The sequence below is a fragment of the Rhea pennata genome, chromosome 4 (assembly GCF_028389875.1).
Source record: "Rhea pennata isolate bPtePen1 chromosome 4, bPtePen1.pri, whole genome shotgun sequence".
In the NCBI taxonomy this organism is placed as follows: domain Eukaryota; kingdom Metazoa; phylum Chordata; class Aves; order Rheiformes; family Rheidae; genus Rhea; species Rhea pennata.
In genome coordinates, this window is record NC_084666.1 from 65659310 (window position 1) to 65683320 (window position 24011).

General features: G+C 39.4%; 1 protein-coding gene across 1 annotated transcript; it reads left to right on the forward strand.

The window, feature by feature from the left end:
• The first annotated feature begins 1159 nt into the window (after positions 1-1159).
• LOC134139582 (sodium/hydrogen exchanger 9B2-like) lies at positions 1160-21070 on the forward strand. The gene is made up of 12 exons (XM_062574161.1): positions 1160-1846; positions 5239-5341; positions 7045-7228; positions 8669-8839; positions 11577-11719; positions 13537-13664; positions 14589-14764; positions 15239-15345; positions 16474-16623; positions 18827-18935; positions 19058-19194; positions 20150-21070. Exons 2-12 carry the CDS (start codon positions 5249-5251, stop codon positions 20387-20389), a joined length of 1638 nt encoding a protein of 545 aa, XP_062430145.1. The 5' UTR covers positions 1160-1846; positions 5239-5248; the 3' UTR covers positions 20390-21070.
• The last annotated feature ends 2941 nt before the right edge of the window (positions 21071-24011 follow it).

The window sequence follows — 24011 nt, forward strand, 5'->3', positions numbered from 1 at the left end:
GTGAATGAAGTTGTGTGCAATTGCATATATATGAAATTGAGGGGTAAAAGGGAAGAATTAAAGGATAGATGCTGCTGAATACACTTGATCATTCATCAGAAAACCTATAGTTTTCTATATAAACCAAATACATACTAGTTTTGTGCATGTTTTTGTAACAACAACTGCTATGTTTTTAAATGATTGCTTAAGCTCTTTGATATTTATGGAGGCATTAACATAAATCATTTGATTTCCAAAGGTATGAAACATGTCTGGTCGAAATCTGACTTATTGTTTGCAAATGTTAGATTTACTTATTTGCAATTTTTAAGTGGGAAAATATAGCAGAGGTTAGATCCCTCATACTCATCAGGGGTTTAACTTTTACCTTTAATCATGACTGGAGCGTTCTGATCTTGTGTAGTTTGTTTATGGGGACTTGAGTATTTTTTCTGTTTCAATGGAGTGACTCCAGCAGCAAAGCAGGATAAAGTTGAAACAGAAATCCAGAGTTCTCTGAGGTAGATTAAAATGTTAAAAGTTCGGGCTGGCAGGACAGTGTTTCAATGTTTTCGGGGTTTAGTATGAATGCCGAAGTGCTCCTTCAGTGGCAGCTGTAGAAGGCTTACTTTGAAAAGAGAGTATCTCCCCAGTGTGGCAACACTGGGAACTTGTGTTTTCTATTTTGAAAATGTAATTCAGAATTTCAGAGAAATTTCAGTATATTTATTACGTATTGGATTCTAATAATCAACACTTAAAAGCTCACTGATGATTGTAAATATACAAATTAGTTACTTTTTTTTTGTCAAAGCACTTTTGCAAAAAAAAAAAAAAAAAAAAAAGATACCATCTGCATTTTGCACACAGAGCACTAAAGCACAAGTAGGTTTATCAGAGATGGTCTGAGAAAATGGAAGTCAAAAAAAATTCAAAGGATTTCAACGGAAGTTCTTGGTTCTTGTCCCTTGCCTTGAAAAGCGGTACTTTTCACAGATGTGTCAACAGCTAAAAATCTGGAGGGTGTTCAAAGGTCTAGAGTTTTCCAGCAGATTTACTAGAATTATTAGATTACTCTGCTCCTTAATGCTCTTGGGACCTCTAAAATCCCTGCTCTGTTTTTTTGGAGCTGTCTGACTCACTTTCTTCTCCCTCCACCCTAGTGGTAATACAAAAGGGAGGTTTTTGACTTCTCAGGTTTTAAGTGAATCTTTTTTCTTTTAGGGGGAGGGTGTGGAGGAGGAACTTCCCTAGTTCACAGTCCTTCTGGAAAATTTTGCCTGATCAAAAAACAGCTTTAATTTTTCTTAAATAGATTGCCAGTCGGTCCTGTAATCCCAGTAGGAACAAAGGAGCACCATGCTGCATGTGAATCTGCTTCCTCACGCACCCAGGCCAGCTTGCGGCGTGCAGCTGAGACACAAGCTCTGTCTTGTCCCCTCACGCGCCCTTACGGATGAGGGAAATGCCCTTTGCTCATTTCTGAGCAGTAGAAATATGTTGATAGAAGCACCACAAACATGCAACTGTTTTTATTCAGATCCTAGTGCTTCCCCCACCCCACTGCCTATACTGCTGTCTGCCAGGGAGGGACTTTTCATAGCGCAAAGAGAAGATGGCATGTGGGAAGCCTTTCAGATCCTCCCAAGCCTGAGGTTTCTGCTGCCTGGTCCAGCGAGGCTGCGCCTTTGGAGGAGGGCCTGTGGCAGCAACAGCAGGGGAGGAGGAGCCGGAGCTGGCAAAGAGCTGTTCCTGCTTACAGCCAGCAGATTATCATCTCCTCATCCCCGCGCCGAGGCGCTGGCCATGCTGGAGGGGCTGCCCAGGGACCTGCTCTCTCTCTGTGACCCCTGCCGTTCCCCAGGTAGGTCCTCTGCATCTCTCCCCTCCGTCTTGCGACATCTCCATCCCCTGTGGCTGGAGGCAGCGGGGGGGGGTAACGTTGGGGACTGCTTGCTGGCCCTGCAGGCAGGAAGCTAGCAGGGCGGGGGACGGAGCTTGCATCAGGGCTAGCTTGCGTCTTTTTGTGGATGATGCATGTTCTGGGTTGTTTTTTTCCCTTTTACCTAGTCACCTGCCACATGTACCGCCATGTTTTTTCTATTCTGAATGCCTGTTGTTCTGGTGGTGGTTGTGGTATTTTATTTATATTCCTTTCTGTGCTGTCTGTGTGGGCAGAGCAGAAGTGTTGGCAGTCACCAGGGCAATAGAGCTAATGACACAGGCACGCACACGCTGCGCCTGTCACTCATCCTGGAGATCTGCTCTGCCTCGCTTTTCTACTTCCTCCAAATTAAAACCAAGTAAAATGAGGAGATCTAGCTTTAAAAACCTATAATGAAAACCCTTCTAATTTCAAAAAAAGGAAAGTGTATTTTATAAGGTTCTATTAAAATAAGTCTGTTACTGGTTTGTTTCCAAGATACAGGCCTTAACTCTGTGGTATGAATTCTGCTCCGTGATTTCTTAATCTCTCTTGATTTCCGTTTGCACATGGGACTGAAGTTTTAAAACTAAATAAATAAATACGTAAAAAACCTGGCCTGAGCGCGTGCTTGTGAGCTAAGTACTCCCTTTGGTCTAATCGATCCAGCTAGCTGTTGCTGAAAAGTAACAGCACGGAGAACCTGCAAGGTCGAGGCCTCTGTGCAGAACGGAGAAGGACAGCGCACACAGTAGCAGACTCTCTCCCTCCCATGTTGAAACCATCCCCAGTAAACCGAAGCAGGAAATCCAGTCTCCTTGCTCAGTTTCTTTCCTTCCCTTTATACATACCCTGTTAGCAGTGCATGCAGGAGCTGGAGTTGTTGTGAGGAGGGCCCCTGTTCCTGAGAAGCATTAACCTAGTCATGTCAGCAAAAACATGGCCTGAAGAGTTGGGACATCCTTCAAGCAAAGCTAGATGCAGACTGTCATCATCTTCTGGTCTCCTCCGCCTCCAGAATTACAAAATTAAGAGCTAGTTCCCTGATGTAAAAGTAAACAGTAAAAGAATCGGTGTACAGGAGGAGGGAGAAACTAGGTTGCTCTCTAACCCAGAACACTGATATCTACAATTCTAGCTAGTAGATTGGCGTTCGTGGATTCCTGGCCACAGTGAAAAGACTGCACTAGCAAAATCTTGAACAATCCTGTGAGGAAAAACAAAGATGATTATTTCACTGCAGAATTTTGAGACTGAAACTGTTTGATTCCACAAACAGTAATTAAAACATGGAAAAATAATTAAATTTGAATGAATTAACAACTTAAACGTGAAAGAAAGTAAAACTATTGTATTAGAGCTACAGGCAAATAGTTTCAACATGTTCTGTGTTCTTTCTCTGTGCCTTAGCCTTATCTCAAACCAGTTTCGTATCAGAGCAACTCAGAAACACCCAGATCTTACAATAAATCCTGTCTTTGTTATTGGTGTCAATCCATCCTAGATATCACTTATATCTTTATAAACTGAAAGGTTGATAATTGTGAGAACTGGCTCTCTGACTTACTTCCAGTAATCTGAGAAGGAATGAATTTCTTGGCTCGAAGTTCTGGCTCAAATTGAGTGGTGCTTTTTATGGCCAGAATAATGTACTAGACTAAAAAGCAAAACAAAACTTTGTTGTGATAGAGATGAACACTAGCAAGGCTTGTCTTCAGATATGTGTATGCAACCCTTAGTGATTCAGACTTGTCAAAATACAGTAAATATTCTCTCATTTAGACACTCTTCATTTTATTCCACTGATATATCTCTTTCTTGCATCATGTGACAAAAAGAGGACCTATTTGATTAAAGAGTAAGTACAATGACAACTACCCACATGAACTTGGAGCTTTCTTTCCCACTCCCCAAGAGGTTTCTCCACAGGATATGAGCAACAAAGAAGAGCCCTTGGCCATAGCATCATAGAATCAGTAAGGCTGAAAGGGACCTCTGGAGATCTTCTAGTCCAACCTCCCTGCTCAGCAGGATCACCTAGAGCATGGTAGACAGGGTTGCAGCCAGGTGGGCCTCAAGTATCTCCAGAAAAGGAGACTCCACAGCCTCTCTGGGCAACCTGTGCCAGTGCTCTTAGCCTTACCTGAATACAGAGTGCGAATTGTACTTACTAAATGGATGCAACGTTTGACTTATGACGGGGATCAAAGGCATCTCAGCCAAGTACATTGAGCATCTGAGAAAGAGGCAGTGTACCACTTCTGTGATAGGTGACTCTCAAATGGTAAAACACTGACTTTTGTTCCTGGCTGTAAGGAAATTCGCTCAGTGAACACTGGACTCTGTCAGTGGTACCCCTGATACTCCTCCAGCTGAAAGGTTTGAGGGTTTTTTTGCATTTTTTTAAAAAAATACTCTGACAATAAGCACCAGGTTTCTTTTCAATGATCAGTGTGCTTTAAAAGCACGGAGAGAATTTTCTTGGGTTCACGGAAGCTCCTGGAATTATGAGCTCTATAAATCTTGTTTGAAAGAGAATGTTCCAAGGGCAAGTTCTACTGGAACGAGCGTGAGCAGCACAGCTGGTGGCTGCCTATTCTGTGTGGTGCCAGGGAGGTGCTGGAGAGTGAAATCTCCCAAACCAAAGAAACCCTGCAGGCTGGTTTGTAGACAATTTGGTAATTAAGTAAAATGTGCAGCTCTGATTGGCACAGTAAACCACTTGCCATTGAAGATCTTTGTTCAGACAAACATGGTTTATTTCTTAGGTATTCAGTCGATGTGTTTGTGATTAGTGATGCCTAACAGAACTGCATTCTTGAAAAAAATCTGTGAAAATCAAGGTGGATCTGGTCAGGTTTTAGGCTAGGAAAAGAAGTCTCCCCTTGTGTCTTTGCTTTAGAAAAGGTACTTGTTCTTGGCCGCTGGTACTGCCCTGTTCACAGGCCCTGTGACACTTTCAGGACTAATGATCCCGCAAGGGGTGTTGACAAATGACCTTTCTACTGTGTTGGTAGAAGGCATAGAAGGGGCAGGTATGGGTGCGTATAGTACAACTATACCTACTTTTGCACAGACGACCACATTTCTAAAATCTTCAGGGTTTATTGTACTCTGTAAACTTAAGTTTTTCTAACACTTTTTGTCTTTAGTTCGTATGTGCAGTGTACACAGACATGCAAAAAAACATTACATTATATTCCAAATTGGGCTATGAGAGTTATTTCATCGGATTTATAGGGAAGGAAGTAATACCACTGAAAAGTCTTGCCTCTGGAAAATTGTATTATTTGTTTCTCTCTAACTTTGTTATTGTTTGTTACTTTCCATAGGGTTGCCACAATGGTGAAAGAGGATATCGGAAATGAGAATGAAGATTCTGAGCTGTCAGCGTATGTGAAAAATGGCATGATTCCTATGCACGAGAAAAGTAAGGTAATTACGATCTTAAAGTACAGCTTTAGTCAGAGGAATTTTTCTTCCTATATCTGTTAAAATGCTGAAGGGAGTGTAAAAAGAATTCTCCTTGTCAATGAGAAATTTCCTTGCAATTAACAGATGTTCAGTAAAAAGAAGTTTGTAGTGTGTTGGATGGTTGGAAATCAGTGGTTACAATTTCAGCTTGATTTAGAAAATTAATCAGTGTAAGTTTTATAACTAGTTATGAAAAAGAGCTAAATGGTCTTAAGTTTCTTTCTCTGCTTTAAGTTGTGCCCATCAATGTGTTTAAATTTGTTTATGCATCTCTCCCTTTCTTTTTTTTTCCATCTATTAAAACTCACAAAACAGTTTTAAACTTCCATATGGATATTTCTGGAATTGACTTCTATGGCTTTGAAAAAGATTAGTGGTAAATGCAAGTAAGAATAAATTTTTTACTAGAAAAGATACTTCAGAGTGAATATATGATATTGACTATAGGGATCAAGTGCTATGCTGTATGTCTTTATAAGTGTGAGTAGCTGGTGACTGCTAATCACAGGATAGATAACCACATAACTGCACTGAAAGCTCACAAGATTTGATGTTCCATCCATGACAATGAGTAAGGGATGCAAATATATACATATATATATATATATATACATGAGACAGAGAAATAATGGGAAATGTGGAACTACTACTGGATGGAGGCCAAACCACAGTATAGACAAGAATTCCATAGCCATGCTATGACAACCGGCTGACATGAAGGTGAATAATTATAAGGGAAGGTAGATGATTAACTTGTCAAAAATAAGGACCCTTAAATGAAGCAAGATACATACCCAAAAATGGTCAAAAAAATGTTTTGGCTATGAATATGGATAAGTACATGAATCAGTATAAGAGAGCAGTTTCAAGAAACCATTCTTTGAGGAAAAAACTCCGAGTGGTATTTCTCCATCTCTTAACTTACGAGTCTGAGACTTCCAGCAATGGATCACGTGAGTAATGCTTTCACTGGCCGTCTGTGCTGTTTCTTTCTTCTTTGCCTAATCAATAGTGGGTTATGTTATTTTGATTCAAAGCTTTGTAACAGAAGCTAATTAGGAGTTATGTTAAAGGTTGTCTCACTGGGATGATGTTAATGCTGTTAACTTTATTGTGGGATCAAACACAATATTCTGGACTAAAACTCTATCAGGTTGTAGGAAATATTGACAATTATTTTAGTTCATAGAAAAGCCAACCTAAACCCAGCCTGTTAATACTGTTTTTTCATCAAATATATTGATACTATTGCTGAACAGGTGCTTTTGTGAATTGAGAAAGACAGGAGGTCTCTTGGTCACAGATAAAAAGGCAAAGACAAGTGTCCTGTGGTCTTTCATGTGCAGATCTTTGTATTGTTTAAATATATATAAATTAAAATATGAATATTATATACATATATATATTATATACATGTGTGTGCATATATACACACATGTATATATATGTGTTTGTATAATATACACACATGCACATATATATCTTTATTTTTATATATTTATATATAAATAAACTGACCTGGCCTGCAGCATAGCAATTGTTTAATAAATGTAGTCATCAGTAGACAATATTGACCTAGCACATCACATTTGAATGGAGGTGTCTTGTACACCACTACAAATGTATACACTGCCACTTCTGAGAGAATCTCTGTTTTAATTCAGGAAGGGCCAGCAGTGGATGCCAAAGGTCCTGATGGGAATACCCAAACAGAGGAAACCGCTCTCTTGAATCACTGTGCTCAGCAACCTCAGGAACCGATAGCAGGGGATTCAACACCTGCAAGAAATCTGAGGCAAATATTTGCCTGTCCTCCTCAAGGTGTACTGGCCAGAATAGTGACAAACGGTATGTAAGAAAGACGCAGCACAAAATTTTTAGCTGAACTGAGAAACAGCAAAAGTAGTACTTGATTTTTCTGGGTATGATATCTGACTATTTTTCTGGAAAATAATGAAGGGAAATGGCTGTTTTACATAGCACATCTTCTTTCAACATGTTAGTAGAAGAAATATAAGCAGAATAAAGATTTCAATGTATAGCTTTTGTTCCTTCATCCTGTCTTCCGTGTTAAACATGGTAGGTTTGTCTTTGAACTGTGAATTGTTTTGATCAGAAGTAAGAGCTCCTAATTCTTCTTGATTGCTCATTTTTGGGATGAAAGCATTGTGATTATAAACACAGTGCATTTTTGGCACACTGGATGGTCTATTATGGCATTTAGGCTACAAATACAAGGCTTTGCAATGATACCTCACCTTCTTTTGTTTCTTAACGCTATACACCTCAGGCTTGCAAAGCCAAGAATCCCTTCTCCAAGGCACACTTCCATTTAAGTCTTCCCTATACTGAAGGTTCACACAAAAGAATGCCTGAGTAACCAGTTATTTCTGACTTTTCCAAGCAACGGATATTTCCTGTGGGTTTGACTGCTTTCACAGCCTCTGCTCTCTCTCACTTGAGGCGCTCAGATTGGGTTTTTCTTAATCTTATTTGAGGGTAATGGATGGTAAAGGAGAGATTAGCTGACAAATTTAGAAGCCTAAAAGTGCAATACACTTTCATGTGGTTGTGAAAAGGTGAATTTATTAGGCAGATTTTTTTGTCCTCCTTCACTCTTATGCTTGAATATCTATGCATGTCTGTTTCCTGCAGGAACATGTTTGGAAATCTAGAAAGAGCATAATATTTTCACATTAAGAACTTCTTTTCTCTGTGTTGTACCTGTTTTGCCACGTCAAGAGAAATGTCTGTACTACCTTAGACGGCCTAGAGACAAGACCTGCTTCAGAATTCCTTTTCCCTCTCATAGATAGCTGTGTATTGTGTGAACCCATCCAGCCACAGAATTATACTTAAATACTTCTAAAAACAAGGCTGGAGCCACAGTCACTAGTTTGAAGATATACCAGGTTGTACAACAACAGGTTGTTACTGCAGTTCTTAGGAAGTGGAAAAGAATTACATGAGTACAAGATACATGTTAGTGAAAGTCTTAACTGTAAGTTCAGGACCTAATAGCTGCTTTACACTGCGGGCTCACTCAGTCTCTTTTGTTTTGTTTTCCTTTTCTGAAGCATTTTTGTATATATAAATTCAGAAGATCAGTTTAGGGAGCATTAAAGCTTAAATACATTGTTATGATTAAACTTGTTTTTAAGATAAGTTGTTTCATTTCTGAGATTAATGGTAGATTTTTCCTTGGTGGAAAAAACAGATATGACCTAATAGTGAACAGAGTCATCCCTGAGAGATTATTAAATACGGATATTTCTTGTCTTGTTCCAGTTGTGATCGTGGTCCTGGTTTGGGCTGTGGCTTGGTCCATCACTGGGACTGAGTGTCTCCCAGGTGGAAACCTATTTGGAATTCTGTTTCTTTATTTTTTTGCTGTCATTGGAGGTAAAATTTTTGGACTCATTAAAATACGAACACTGCCTCCTCTTCCTGCTCTTCTTGGTAAGATATTCTTCCTTTTTTTCTTTCTGCGTAGTTTTGTTGTTCAGACAGTCAAGTAATATCTACATTAAGACGGGGAACATGCAAACTGCATCAGACTCAATCTCTAGCTTTTCCAAGTGATTTGTATCTCTTGGAAAAGGTGCAAAATCTCCCAACTGGCCTAGATGAAACAGTGTGTTACGAAGGCTCTTTGAATTCCTTGAGGGCTGGAGAATTGTATACCCAGGCATTCAAAGTTTACTGTCCTTTTGATCCCCTTTACTTAAAATCTGCTTAAAATATCACTAAACAGCAGTCTAATCTGGACCTCCTATTAAAATAGAATAATTAATTCATAAAGAAAATATTGCTGAGCTGTTTTGCATGCATCTCATGCAGGCTATGAAATTGTTTTCCAAAGAAAACACTGTCAGAATTCCTTTCTATTAGTAATCCAAAGCAATTTCTTTCTTCTCCTATCTTTGTCAAGAAACTGAAACCTGAAAAATTCAAAGGAATACTTATTCTTAAAGTTAATTTGAATCAATCATAAGTGTTTCATATCAATATCTTATTTTACATACAAATGTAAAAAGGTTCTGAGGATGTCAAAATAATTCCTTTTTTATCTCCCATCTTATTTTACATGAAAATGTCAAAACCTTTTCAGACCTCTTTTCTAGAAAAGATTTTAGTTATGTCAGTACAGCATTGTGAAGTACTGTAATGCCAATGGAGCTGAAAAAGGCTATGACTTCTCACCAGCTGTACACTGGTCCCTTATTAAATTTAATGCATACATGAGTAGAGTAGTAAAACAATATGGCAGAGGAAGGCTGCCCAAATACCCACCTGTAGTGCACAGATGTGACTTGTAACCTGCATGCCTTACACAACTGCATTGTTACAGCAGAAGGGCTAGATAGCTTTTATGCAGTACTATTCTGGCAGCATGTGTGTTCTAGCACTGCTTAGTGTCACAAATGAGAACAAACTCAAAGGAGAGGGTGGACTTACATATAGTGTGTGTGCCTGCAAGAACATGAACACAGTTTGGCAAGCAGGAAGCTTGTCCTTTCTGAGTAAAAACTCTCCCTTAAAAAAGAAAAATTTTGTTTTCTGATTGTTTGGATTCTGCTTTTGTTAATTCCATCTATATCTGAAGGTTGTGAGTTGAGCATGAAGCTGCTTGTCAGTCAGGGAATACTGAACAGCAAACTTCAGCATGACTGCACATGTCAGTTGAGTTGCTCAGGACAGAGTTTATTGTTTAGATTCTCAGTCTTTGAGGCAATTTGGAGAAATCTGAGTCAGATGAAAAAAGAAAATATGTTTGAATATCCTTTTTAACATTAAGAACACAGATATTGTACTCTTACCTGGGAATTCTTGCCTTTGATCCATCTTTACTAGGCTCAGGAGTTTAATGCTACTCTCAGCACTGTATACCTTGTGATGAGCCTCTGTCCATGAGGAAAAAGGGAATGAAATTGCTACCAAAAAAATCAGATAGGCATAGTACACTTCAGGTACATATTGCAGACAAATGTCTGCAGCAGGCAACATGGGGCAGAACAATGAAGATACCCCTTTAAGGTGGATTTTTGGCTTTGTTAAGCAGACTTCTAGATCTGGGCAGCTCTCATGGCCTGGACCTCATGCAAACATTGAATAGGGCATGTGATCATTGTGTTAGCTCACAGGCTGACACTATTATCATGAGGCACTGCAAATTAATTATACCACTGTTTGTTTTTTTTTTTTGTTTTGTTTTGTTTTTTTTTCCAGGAGGATGTAGGAAGATCAATGTCCAAAAGTTTAGAGTGTTCCAGGACAAATCAAGTCCACAGCTAAAGCTTACAGGCTCATAGCAGGCTGTGAGCAAGCTAAGCACTGTGTATGTTTACTTTTGGTCTTTCCCATTTCTTAACGTGGCTAATAAGTTATGCCACATAAAGGCATCTTTGAATCATCAGGCCTTATAGTGGCGAATCTTTGCAGATTATATTTAAAATTAACCTTTCCCATACTTTTCTGCATCTTTCCAGGACTACAGTTCAGATAGCAGAACTGCCTAAGCAGGGACCTCCTGCAAAGCTAATATTTACAAAAGGTTGGATTTTTGGAAGTCGATCAAATAGAGAATAAAAGCAAATTCCTAATTGTGTTCCCTCCCGCACCTTTTTTTCCACTTTGCATGTGTGTTGCACTGTCAAAGCATTTTAAAATCTATTAGGTCATGATTAGCCTTTTTAGATTACATTTTCCAAAGAACTCAATATTATGGTTCCTGTGATACCTGCATTTCTTACACCTAGGAGGGTTCTTAACAATTTCCAGCTTCTGAAATGTCCAATTTTAGATCAAATTTTCTCTGTTTAAAACAAGCTAACAGGAAAAAAATACCTTTCAAGGATGCAGAGATGTCTCTGTTCATGGTATATATGACCTGCACCTGACAACCAAAGCTGAATTCTGTTAATTCTTACTAGTGCTATGTTTTAGCATCCTGCAGATTTCTTCATTGGTAATTTGGTGTGTCCTAAGCCTCTTTCATTGCTTTAAAAACATCTCTCTTTCCTTGCATCGGTCCCCGTCCTTAAAATGATGCTAATGATACAGAGCAGGAATTGTTTCTTTGTCTCTTACAAATACATACATAATACAGTAAATCTATTCTTTAAAAATTGTAGGTAAGCCTGTAATGCAGTAAAAAAACCCTCAATTGACAGCAATTTATTTGTTTTTCTTTAAGGGATGTTACTTGCTGGTTTTTTCATCCGAAATACCCCAGTCATCAGTGACATCGTCCAAATAAACCTTCACTGGTCTGCAGCACTGAGGAATATTGCTCTTTCTGTTATCTTGACTCGAGCAGGACTTGGCCTGGATCCAAAAGTATGGGACCAGCTATTTGTGAAGCAAATCCTGTAATAGTCCTCAAAAATATTGAATAATTGGTTCTGTTAAAAGTATTGAAATGTTCAGTCTTAAAGAATTTACAAATTAGAGCACTACAGAAAGCATAGATCCTAATGTAACTTGTGACTATATGTTAATCACAATTAGCAGTTAGATTTGTAGAGTAGATGAGCAATCCAGAAAAAAAAAATGGAAGAAGTTGGATTTATGTCTGTTTTCCTCCTTGTCTTTGAAAGAAATAAAATCCGAACTTTGAGCAGGACATCTGGAGGATCTGCAGTCCTTCACGATCGATCGGGAAGTTAATACTTCCTGACAAACTCCTTGTCAGTTTACGTGCTGATAAAATAACAAGCAAGGAAGGGAGTCCCAATCCTAGAAGAAGAATATTATTTACGGTGACACTGACCAAACAAATCTTCAAGTTTTGTTTAATTTTTTGTTTCATTACAAGTTCTATGCAAATATTAATTCTGGAGATGATTGCAGCTGTACTACAGAAATAGTGTTTCACATCTTGTAAAGCCCATAATGCTTCTGTGAACAAAAGGCAATTCTCTTCCACACACTGTGAAACTTGACAATCCCTGTATTAATGAAGGCAAGATTTTGTCTGATCAAACTCAGCTAGCTGAAATAAAGCTATATCATTATTGGCCTCTAGCTATTCAAACTCCAGGAGCTGTTTAAAGTTTATATAAAATTTAGGCCAAGTTTGATTAGCTCAGGTCAACTAAACTGATTTTCTTAACCAGGATAAAAATTAGAGTTGCTAATGATTTTTACAAAAAATAGAATTCTCTTATTCTTCAAAAATGCCTAGTTTCCTAGATTGCTCTCATCCATTTTATCAAGATGCTGCAGTTTTTTTTAGCATGGATTGTGCATTGTTAAACACAGCTTAGATGCTCACTTCTGTGAAATTTATCTCTAATCTATGAAAACTTTTTTGGCCGACGGAAATCCATCTTTGACTGACTTTTCTGCCATGTGGCAATCCAAACTCCGCTGTTGGAACTCTGCATGCAGCAGCTGGAAAGACAAGGATGTTGGTTGCTCTGGTGATTCTGAGTACTAATCATGGTGGGATAAATTGTGTCAGTAAAGACTGTAGCTCGCTGTGATTTTTTTCAGTGTCAGAATTAGAGACTTGCCCTAGCAGAGTTGTGTTTACAACTAATAAATGTGTGTTATGAGTAAACATTCACTTTTAGAGAAGTTGTTGGACAGAAATTACTGAGCCAAATTGAGTTTATACTGCTCTGGATATCAAGCAGGCGGCAACTAAAAGAGGTGCTTGGCTCCTTTCTCAACGTTTAAGTAGTTATACAGCTTTTCACGATTTATTCACAGACCTTGATAATTTTTTGGTGCACTCATACAACTTGTAGGATTATGTCAAAACATAATATTTTGTGGACAGCGTAAATGACCTAGAATAACTGTGAGTGAGTTAGGTGCGTTAGAGGTGTGCTTTTCAAATGGATCCCAGCTAGTGCTGACATTGTTTGCACAAGAAGCCAAAAGGACTTTCTTCCAATGCTTACTCGGATGCTCAGAAACCTTATCAGACATGGATCCAGTGTGTTTCACTACCACACTTGCAATTTTAAATCCAAATCCAGTTGTGCTTGAGCCTATCTCTGGTTTAGGTCTTATAAAAACTACCACAACCTGTATTGCAACTCCAAGTTTTTTGTTTTTTTAAACAAGAATATCAGATCTTAAGTATTTTTTCCTCTCTATGATGCCAAGGGTATGGATGCTAATGTCTAAATGTGCTTTTATTATAGGCTCTTAAGAAGCTGAAAGCAGTTTGTTTACGGCTTTCTTTTGGACCATGCATCTCAGAGACATGCACAGCTGCTGTTCTTGCCTACTTCTTCATGCATTTGCCGTGGCAATGGGGATTTATATTAGGGTAACATACACTCTTTTCTCCTGTATGACAAAGATGACTGTCTTTCTGCTGTAGCTACTTGATCCAAACACAGTTTCAGTTCTCTGCTAAACAGAGACCTCAGTTTAATGCCAGTTAATAGTGGCCTGCCCTGTGGTGAAATACGATGGAAGATGTGCTTAGCCCCTGTGGTTGTTTGCTTACCATCCCAGTCTGGCTCTGTGGCTAGTTTAAAGGTCATGTTTCCTGACTGTGAAGGAGTACTTGCATCATTACTCTTCTTTGTTTGTGATCTGAGCACTTAAAGAAGGAAGAAGGATGATGTAAATCTCTGGGTCTTTAACCACAACACAGAGGGCCTTTAGGGACGGAAAATGATAGCACAGTTGGGAGTATCTTTGTGCTGGAATTCAAAATTTCCACTTGAAGAGATGTACATAGGACAGTCTCCCTGTCACTGTCAAGAGTAAGGATGTGGTATGTTGCATTCTGGAATAATATCCTCCAAGAGGAAACATTTTCCATCTAGGATCCATCTAAGCTGGTAGACTCAGTCCAGACCTGTATATTGGAAGATGATGGATGACATTCTCCTCCTCTACCACACATGGATTTTAACGAGAAGGAGCTAGGCTCCTGAGTCATAAACATGCCTAGATCAGGTCCCTAAATTGGATGATCAGGGGATCTATCAGGGAACAAACCTGGCTTGCAGTGTACACTCAAGTCCTAGTCCCTAGAACTCTATTTTCAATACTACTGAGCTGGCAGGAAGTAAAAGCTGATTCTGAATCTGCGTAGAAATATCCTTGCAATTAACAGGGAAAGATTAAAAAAAATTGCAAAGGTCTGTGTATTTATGCTTTAAAAGAAGTAGGGTCAAATGTTTGGAGGGTTTTTTTTTCAGTTCCTTTTTCTTAAGAGAGTGAAACCATGTGTTTTCAGTTTTGTTCTAGGTGCTGTTTCCCCTGCTGTTGTGGTGCCGTCAATGCTGGTACTACAAGCAGGGGGATATGGAGTGGAGAAAGGTGTCCCAACTCTGCTAATGGCTGCTGGCAGCATTGATGACATCCTGGCCATTACAGGTTTCAACACCTGCCTTGGGATGGCCTTCTCTTCCGGTAGGCTTGTTGCTCTGTAGCTGGTGAAAGCCAGAACAAATAGTCGTATTTTGAGGATTGCGTGTTCTGTTGTGACTGACTGGTTCATATCTTAACAATATCCCACATAAAGTTCACGTATGATCAAAAGTCTCAGCGTAACTTTGTCTGCTCTCAGAAGTTGTGGGTCACACAGACTCTGGCAGATCTTTTTTCCTGCTCCCTTGGCTGCCAGGTCTGGTTGCTGCAGGCCCCACACAAGTGCTTTCAGACTTCCCTGGGCCTGGCTGTGCTCTGGCAGCGGCTTTCCCTGGATTCTGTGGTACACTTTCTTGGCATAAGCTTACAAAGAGAAAGACATACCCCATCCAGTTCTTTCAGACCCATAGATTCCCTCCTGAGCCTCATCACTCCCAAATAATTAAAACACCCTTGTAAGTCTAACAGTGTTTGTGACTGAAGGAGTTACCAAACCCATTCTGCTTTTGCCAATAGGTTCTACTCTGTACAATGTGCTCCGTGGAGTGCTGGAGGTCGCTGTTGGCATAGTAGCTGGGGGGATTCTGGGAATGTTTCTTCGGTATTTCCCAAGCCATGATCAGGTAAAAACTAAGAATAAAACTTCTATTTTTTGAGGTTCTCTATAAAGGGATGCTATCCTTAAACTATTAATTTCCAAGCTTTGAAAGAACCTATTTTGGGGGAAAGCTGGGTACAGTGCTAGCAACTTCCAGATTGTAAATCCCATGAGGCTATAATGTGTTTTGTAGTAGATTATTTGTTTACTACAATAATAACAATACATGATCTCAGAATCCTTCCCAATAGAGAGAGTTGGAACCCCAGTTCACCATTCTGGTCCATTGAAGCGGGTAGAAACCTTCACACGTGAAAGGAGGATTCTGATTCCAATTTCACACAGCAAAATAATCAATAGAATTGATATGCTTCACATTTGCCTCTATAAGAAATTTCCGGTAGGTACAAGAGCAAAAAGGAGCAGAGCAGATCATCGGTTTTTAAGTAATTTGGCATATTATTAACACTAATTAGAATGTGTTGCCTTCAATAAAAATTAAGTTTGTGAATAGATGAATTTGATACCAAGTGGCAATTAACTGAACAGAAATTTGTGTAGGTAAGTAAATGCCTTCTGGGCTACTGAGGTCAATTTGCAAAGCATCTAGTGCCCTCAGTGGAACCAAATGTGTTTTCTTAATAAATAATATGAAAAATGTGATACAGGAGCCCACCTGATAAATAGGAATGGTGGAGCAGAACTGCAGAGTTCATATGATATAACTGACTGCTATGAGACTCTATCAAATAAACCCAGACTATTCCTGACAGATGTTTGTTCAACTTGTCCTTAAAAACATCTAGTGGCAAGGATTCCACCCCTCCTTGGATAAACTGTTCTAGTGTTTGACCGTACAGTTATCACAGAGTTGAAATAGGGATATTAGAACAGAACATTATGTTCCTTGTGATACAAAAAGCCGTTTGTGCACTGAGCTTTCATACGGGCAGAGGAAAAGAAATATTAAACTTCCAGAATATTAATTTCCCAAGAATTAGAAACCCTCAACCCAAATCAGTAGTTCAAGTCTTACTTGAAAGCTTTGATTCCTTTTGTTATGGTATCCTTTGTAATTGTCAAAATGAAAAGTAATGTTTTTTTCTTCTATTTCTAAAACCTTTTTTTTGTTCTTTTCTTTCCTTTGTTGCAGACATCTCTGGCATGGAAGAGATCCTATCTTGTTCTGGGTCTGTCTATGTTTGCTGTTTTTGGCAGCATCTACTTTGGTTTCCCTGGATCAGGAGGGCTCTGCACATTAGTCTTAGCTTTTGTTGCCGGTGTGGGATGGTCTGATGACAAGGTGAATGTTTCCATAAATAAGCACACCATACCAAAGCTCACTGAATGCACAGCCTAGCAGGAGTTTGGACTTCTGGTAGGAGTTTTAATGGTGCTCTTACAAAGCATTAAGGGATGTACAGATTTAAGCGCTATTCTGTTCCAATTCTGAAAGTCTTTAACATTTAGCACAACAGAAAGTTACAGTCCATGACTCTATATATCAATAAGTAGTGTAACATATACTGACAGAGAAAAGCTCACTTTTGAGCTTATTTTAGAAATCAGCAGGTTATCTCTTAAGCCCTGTTAAGGTTTAATTTTAGACACTAGTGCATTATGTTTTAAGCCTTGTTAAAGTTTAATTTTCAAGCCACTTGACTAGAAATCCAAAGCTTTATGCCCCAGTTCTGTGACAGGTTCCCTAATCTTATACAACTTTTTAAGGTCAGACTTGCAATTAGGTGCCCGGATATGATAGTGCACCTGGCCTGAATTTCATGAGATTTTTTTCCCCTGTATTTTTGGGGGAGATGAAGAGGGAAAAGAGTTATAAACCATTATTTCATGTTTCCCACATCCTGGTCAGTGCCCACATTAAATGGTAATGTAAAGCCTTACAAACTTTCATACAAACATATACAAAAGGCGTACCAAAGACTATGTTTTTAGCTGCTTGTTCTCAGCAACCAAACCTGCTTTCTCTTACTGTCACTGCCCCACTACATATTTGTATCTTGGTACATCTCACTGCCTCTTTTTCATGATACCATCTACACTTACTGTTTTGAGAGGATCTTCTCCACAGCTGCAGCCTTGGATGTGTAGTGAGAGAAGGGAAAGGAAGAGGGATCAGATATATCAAAGCCCTCATTTGCATGAATGATTGCTCCCATTTTACCTTATCACATGGTCCCATCCAGACCTTGACTTCAAGCTTTGAAAAAGTAACATACAAGAAATCATAGTTTCTATATAATACACTGCATTGCTGTCCAATTCTAAAAGAAGGGAAGCTCAGCTTGGGACTTAACTACTTAAGTACATTGCAGCTTATCAAGCTCACTGTTGAAAGAGGTCTGCTTGTAAGCCGCTTCAGAAGGAAGGTCCCTAAAAGACTGTGCGGTTTGTAAATGTTCAGTTTAAATTCTTTTGATCAGTAGATTGGGCTTCTTGGTCTTAAGAATGTTGATTTCAGATGCCTTAGCTCTCTTGTCAGATACAGCCAGAGAGGTCTGCTCACTATATACTCAGTGTGTTACTGAGATTTTCCTGCTGAGCTTCTCTAAAGCTATGACACTGTCTTGTGCCATCCCTGGTGGAAGTGACTTAGCAAGGGCTGTCCACAGAAATCAATGAACATTGTTCCCATTGCTAAAGCAGTTACATGGGCAGTAAGCAGAGTGAGATGTTGCTAACATCAGTAAGAAAGATATTTTTTCCTCTAAAAAAGAAGAGAGTAAAATAATAAGGAAAAATCCAGAAAATTAAAAAAAAAAAATGTTTAGCAGTCTCTGCTTTCACACTCTTAGGCCTGGACACCATTTGCTATTGTAAAATCCACTTAATTAAAATAATTAAATGTACAAATACACCTCTTCACATAAGTGAAGATGAAGACCAAACAAAAAGAAAGCATGGTTTGGTACTTGCATAGCACATCACATTGAAAATTCAATACTCTTCACTAATGTGGGATTTCAGACTTCCTTAGCCTAACTTTGCTCCTGTTCATGTGTAGTGAGGCCTCCAACTGAGTGCAATAAGAGCAGAGTTAGGCCATTACTGAAGATTTGACCTTGTTAAAATGTAAATAGAGGAACAAGTTCAATCACAGTTTCTGATGGCTCAGGAGCTTCTGCAAAACTATTCAAAATACATCATCCTGAATATTGAAAATCAGCTATGCTTTAATTATTTTCTCCTCTAATTTGAAAACCATTTTGTTACTATTCATGCATTAGTGATTTCTTTTCCTCTTCTTGAAAGAACAAATATTCATTTACTAGCAGAGCTAGTTACTCTGACCTCTGGAAGGTGTACATCTCACTTTGAATCCTGTAGTATTAGGTCAAATAAAAAGTTCTTTATAAACTGAGAGTCTGAGGAACAATTCTGACCAGTCTTTATGATAGATTTTTCACCTTGTCCTTTGATTAATTGAATGTTGTGTGTATTTGGCCAGATTTTTGTGAATTTATAGGTTATTTCTGTTTTTGTTGCAGAGGGAAGTAGAAAAAATTGTTGCAGTTGCATGGACTGTCTTTCAGCCTTTTCTCTTTGGTTTAATTGGAGCAGAAGTATCTGTCATGTCTCTTAGGCCTGAAACTGTTGGTAAGATCATTCACTAAGTTATCTAGCTTTCATTACTAGCTTCCAAAGAATCTCCATAAAAAGCTTGTTCTGCGCGGGCGTTTATGTGCAATAATCCTGAGAAGTCTTTGTCGTTGTTGTAGGGCTCTGTATCGCTACATTAAGCATTGCCCTCGTTGTACGAATCCTAGCAACATTCCTAATGGTGTGTTTCGCTGGGTTTAATTTCAAGGAGAAAGTATTTGTCTCGTTGGCATGGATGCCCAAAGCCACTGTCCAGGTAAAACAATCCATCACTTCCATTACAAGCTGCATTTATTGCCCGTAGTAGAACTCTTCCTGGCTAGCATGGAAGTAAACTGGGGGAGGACAAGCCTATTAACAGCTTAGTATAGTGTTTGTACTACTCATATTCTAAACAGCTTGGCTCTTAGTCTGTTGGGGAAGTGCAGGGGCCTTCCTCTATACATTGTAAGGGTGTTTTGCTTGTATCTGAGGTGGTACTTGTGTGAATGACAGTGAATTGTACATACAGATTCTTTATTGTAGAATATTTACTATTCAGATATTGCAGATTATTTTGCCTTTACATACAGATTTTGAGAGTTTCTATCTTGCAGCACATGAATTGTCTTCTGAGACAGTCTCAGCAGAGGCTCAGAAGGGGTCTTAGTTTGAGGTAATTTTAGAGAAGGGATGGTCTGACAGTCTTATTGCTAGAGAACGCAGCCTGCCTGAGGCTTCTATTTCCTTTGTTTCAGTGATCTTAGGTCATTTAGGACTTTGTCTCAGAAGCATAATTATTTGCAAACAGAAGTTGTTAATCAAAGCAGGCAAGGAATATTGCAAGCTTCATAAACTAAACTTTCGGAAATTGCTACTGGCTGACTACATCAGGACATGCTCTCATTGTACAGCATTTTGACAGTCGCAAAATAAGATATACAGGTCCACTTCATTAATCATACCTCCCCCAGAAATGGGATAACATGGCAGCTCAGTGTTTTTCACAGGGGGCAACCAACTCATTAACTTAGGAAATTCAAAGTGTAGTCAAGTGAAAATCATTACCACAGATGTAAAATAACCCTTACATTTCTACGTACTGTCTCGAGGCTAAGGAGATGAATGAGATGTAGGACTTGTATTGAATATGAACTGAATGATAAGCCTTTTTTTTTTTTTTTTTTTCACGCTCTCAATACTCCATCTCAGCAATGCTTTCTTTCCTGCAGGCTGCAATAGGCTCCCTTGCCCTGGATACTGCAAGAAGTCATCAGGATGAGCAACTGGAAAAGTATGGAATGGATGTACTGACAGTAGCTTTCCTGGCGATCTTGATCACGGCTCCAATTGGAGCCCTGGTTATTGGCTTGGCAGGGCCCAGACTTTTGCAGAAGGCTCAAACAAATAAGAAGGAAGATGAGGAAGGTGCTGAGGCTGGAGAAGAGCCAGAGACCTGTGAGAGTTCGTAAGATAGATGCGTACGGGAATACAGTCCTTCAGCCTCTGCTACGTTTGTCGAGTAAACACTGCGTCTTTTAATCTTTCTGGGGGAAACCAAAACAAGCATCTGTTGTATCTACTATTTTAAAGCAGCCCTGGTGGAGTTTTTCCTAAAATATTTTTAACTGTTGATGGTGCCTTAAGAGATGAATGAGCTAAACATACAGTGAATAGGCTGCCGAAGCAATGAGTCACTGGAGAAGTCGGCAGTCAACAGTTATTTGAAACGAGTGGTTGTGAGGCCAGGAAGAGGATCTGAATTGTTCAGGCGTGGAGTTGGAGTCATGAGATGGAATATAAACAGAAGAAAATGGAGACTAACATAGTTAACTTTTGGTGGCTGGAACTGGGCTGTGAGATGATGAGTTCAAAGGCTCAAGAAACGTGACTTCTGAATTAGACAGGACTGTTCACACTCAGTGAACAAGTCCTGCCACTGGGGTTGGTGATTCCCTCTCCCTCCTCGTTTGTGTTCCAAAACATGCCTTCTCCTATTGCTGTTCCTCCCCAGAACGCATGCACTGCTTTGTGCCTTCAAGGGACTGTCAGCTCTATCGTAGCGAGAAACAGCAAGCAGTATGAGGTGCTGGAGGAGACGGTCAGCTCTGTCAGGGACTATGGTAATACAGGAGTAGCTAGTGCTGACAAAAGGTTGCAGGGTGGGTATAAGGACTGGGGAGGGGGTTATATAGGATTGGGATGGCTTCCTCACCTGTGTAAAGGGAAGGAAAGCCACTTCATCAGCCACTGAAGTGCTGCTTCCCATGTTCTGGTGCTGATCACTGTACAACGGAGGGGTGAACTGCCTTAGGATGGGGTTTGTGGGCAGAGCAAGGCCAAGGTAGCAGCGAGTTGCCCCTTTCTTCCTCAGCTTCTTTTGGGGAACTCAGCAATGGGTTGAGAAGAGGTCTGCCACTAAGATGTACAGACTAGCAGGTATCTCCTATTGCTCTATCCTTAAAGTAGTTAAGACAGAGCAACACATGATCTGGCCCTTCTCACATTTGTATTTGGTTAACTGCAGCAAGGTAAAATAGGTATTTGCTTTAAAATATAGCCAACCAGCGCTCATTTTCCCAAGAGATAGCTGGCTGGCTTGATTGCGGAGAACAGAGGCCTCTCAGATGCTGCAGAGTATTTTTGCCTATGACTGATGTAGAAAAATGCTAGAATTTGACACGACCAGCCTTGAAAATGCCGTGCTGGGAGGAACAGTAGAAACTGGGCAGGGGCTCACCCCACCTACGGTGTGAAGGCAGGCGTCTTGAGGAGTCCGTACGAGGGAGGCAGCACCAGCGCTCACGGGACATCCCCACAGGTGATGCAGGTCTTTAGATAGGCACGTTCCACGCAGCTGTGGATCACAGTAATGGCTGGCAACACTCTTCTGGAATCTCTTCCCAAAACATTTTACTGGGGGAGCAAAAAGCTCAAATGTTATTTTTCTCCCACTCCATTTTACTTAGTATAGATGCTTCCTGCCCAGTCAGTGCAATATTGTTCACATTTGATTTTTTTTTTCTTGTGTAACCTGTTACAGCTTTCTTCCTTCTTTCCTTGACTGTCCTAAAACCAGGAGTAAACTCTTTTGTTGATCAAAAACCTGCTCTTGCCTTTAGCTTTGGTACCAGTCAGGATTTAGTACTGTCTTACAGGTAACAGCAAATCTTTATTCTGCTGCATTTTGTACCACTGAGCAAGTTATTCCCTGCTCCACTCTGAGGCATGGAGTCAATATAGCATCCTTCGGAAAGAGAGATTTGTTTACTTTTTTTTTATTAGATGTTAAATTATGCCTGAAATCTAGGTGGACAATGGCTGCCTGCTGAGCTCCATACTACAATATATTGATCTGGTTTTACAAGGATACTATATAAAATGATGTATCCAGAGATTTTTGGTATCTGTAAGTAAGAGATTAATCATTTTTGTTTTAGTTCTTATTTTTAACAAGTCATGTATTTTTAAAAAGAAAAAAAAATTTTTACAGAGAACAACCACACATTTCTGAAACTAATATTTGTAGAGTGTATGTGTATACTTGGGTATACAGAGTAATTATAGCACAGTATGTGAGCCTTTTTTATATGCCTTTCTTTCCAAGCCAAAAAAAAAAAAAGCTTTTTGAAAATATTTAAGGTTCATAGCCTGCAACTCTGGCACAGTGATCAAAAATACCAGGAATTTCTATGGTAAGGTGTTTTTTTTTTTTTTTTTTTTTTTTCCCTAACATTTGTAAAGTACTATTACTTAATTTTCACCAAGTTTTCTTACCATATGTGTTGCTGTTTTCTCTGCTTCCTTAGGGAACATACAATCTTTAGTTAGTTCAGTTTGTCCTTATCCGTGACCAGAAAGGAGGATGCTTTCAAACTGCACAGACTGATGAAGGGTTGTGGTGCTGCACTTGATAGTTACTGTATCAACCACTGACTTCTGTGTGTGTTGTATGTCCTTTGAGCAGCTACTGGAGGTGCTCAGTAACTTAAACAGAGGTGGTTTTAATACGAGCTTTGTGCACCTGGAAATTCTAACAGCTGTGGAGGTGTTACCGAATTGATACAATGAGGGAATATGGTGTTCAGTTCATCTGTGGCTATTTGTACAACCATACGTTTTACATGGAGATAAATGGTAGCTGAAGTTGTATGTGTTTTATATTTTCAAAAAGTTTTATAGAGTAGAATGTTCCTATAGGGAGGGATCACAATGTGAAATTTGGAGTCTTTTCAACAACAGAAGGGTGAAGTGCAAGGATTATAGCCCTTTAACTTTGAACACAATCTCAACTACGCAAGGAAAACTCTGAGAACCAGCCCTTGTTCATGAGGGCCTCTAACACTGGCTCACCATCATAGAAACATCTCATAAATTGTATTTACCATCTTCCCTTAACCTGTCTCAATGCACTCTCCCAATTTATTCATTAGAATCACTCCCACCATTCTGAATGCTTGAATAGCTATGCTGAAAGCATCTTGTTTTCTAATTTAAACTCTATCAGATCAATCTTCCTTTCCTCCCTGCCATATGTGGATGTTTCTTCCCAGGACCCCATCCCCAACCTGTATTAAATCTCGAACAAGAATCAGCTTGAAGCTCTAAAATGAAAAGCATTAATGCTTTATAATACTTCTCTCCTTTGCCTTTCAGTAGGGAACAAAACACTCGTTTCTTGCCCTGAAAAGAGAAATGATATTGGTGCTAAAACAACCTTTTTTTTTTTTTTTTTTTTTTTTTTTTAATAAGTATCATGACTACTTCAACTGATTTTTAAACAGCAGTTAATTTTAAGAGATATGATTTCACTGTTCATCTGAGCCGGAGTCAAGACAATTAAGGCCACCTCCCTTTTAACAAAATGCCGTGAAATCTTTCATGAATAATGCACAAATTTAAGCCAATAAAATCTTTACACCATACCAAAGAGTCTCTCATTTGCAGCAAATAAAATTAGAGTGCAATGTGCAGAAAGCTGTAACTGAAGTCCTGCTGTCACGCAGACATAATCACATACGTAACGTGGCAGAGCGCTTTATGCACGAGGAGTTCGTGAAGGTTCACAGAAGCCTCTGCAGCAAAAGGCTCTGA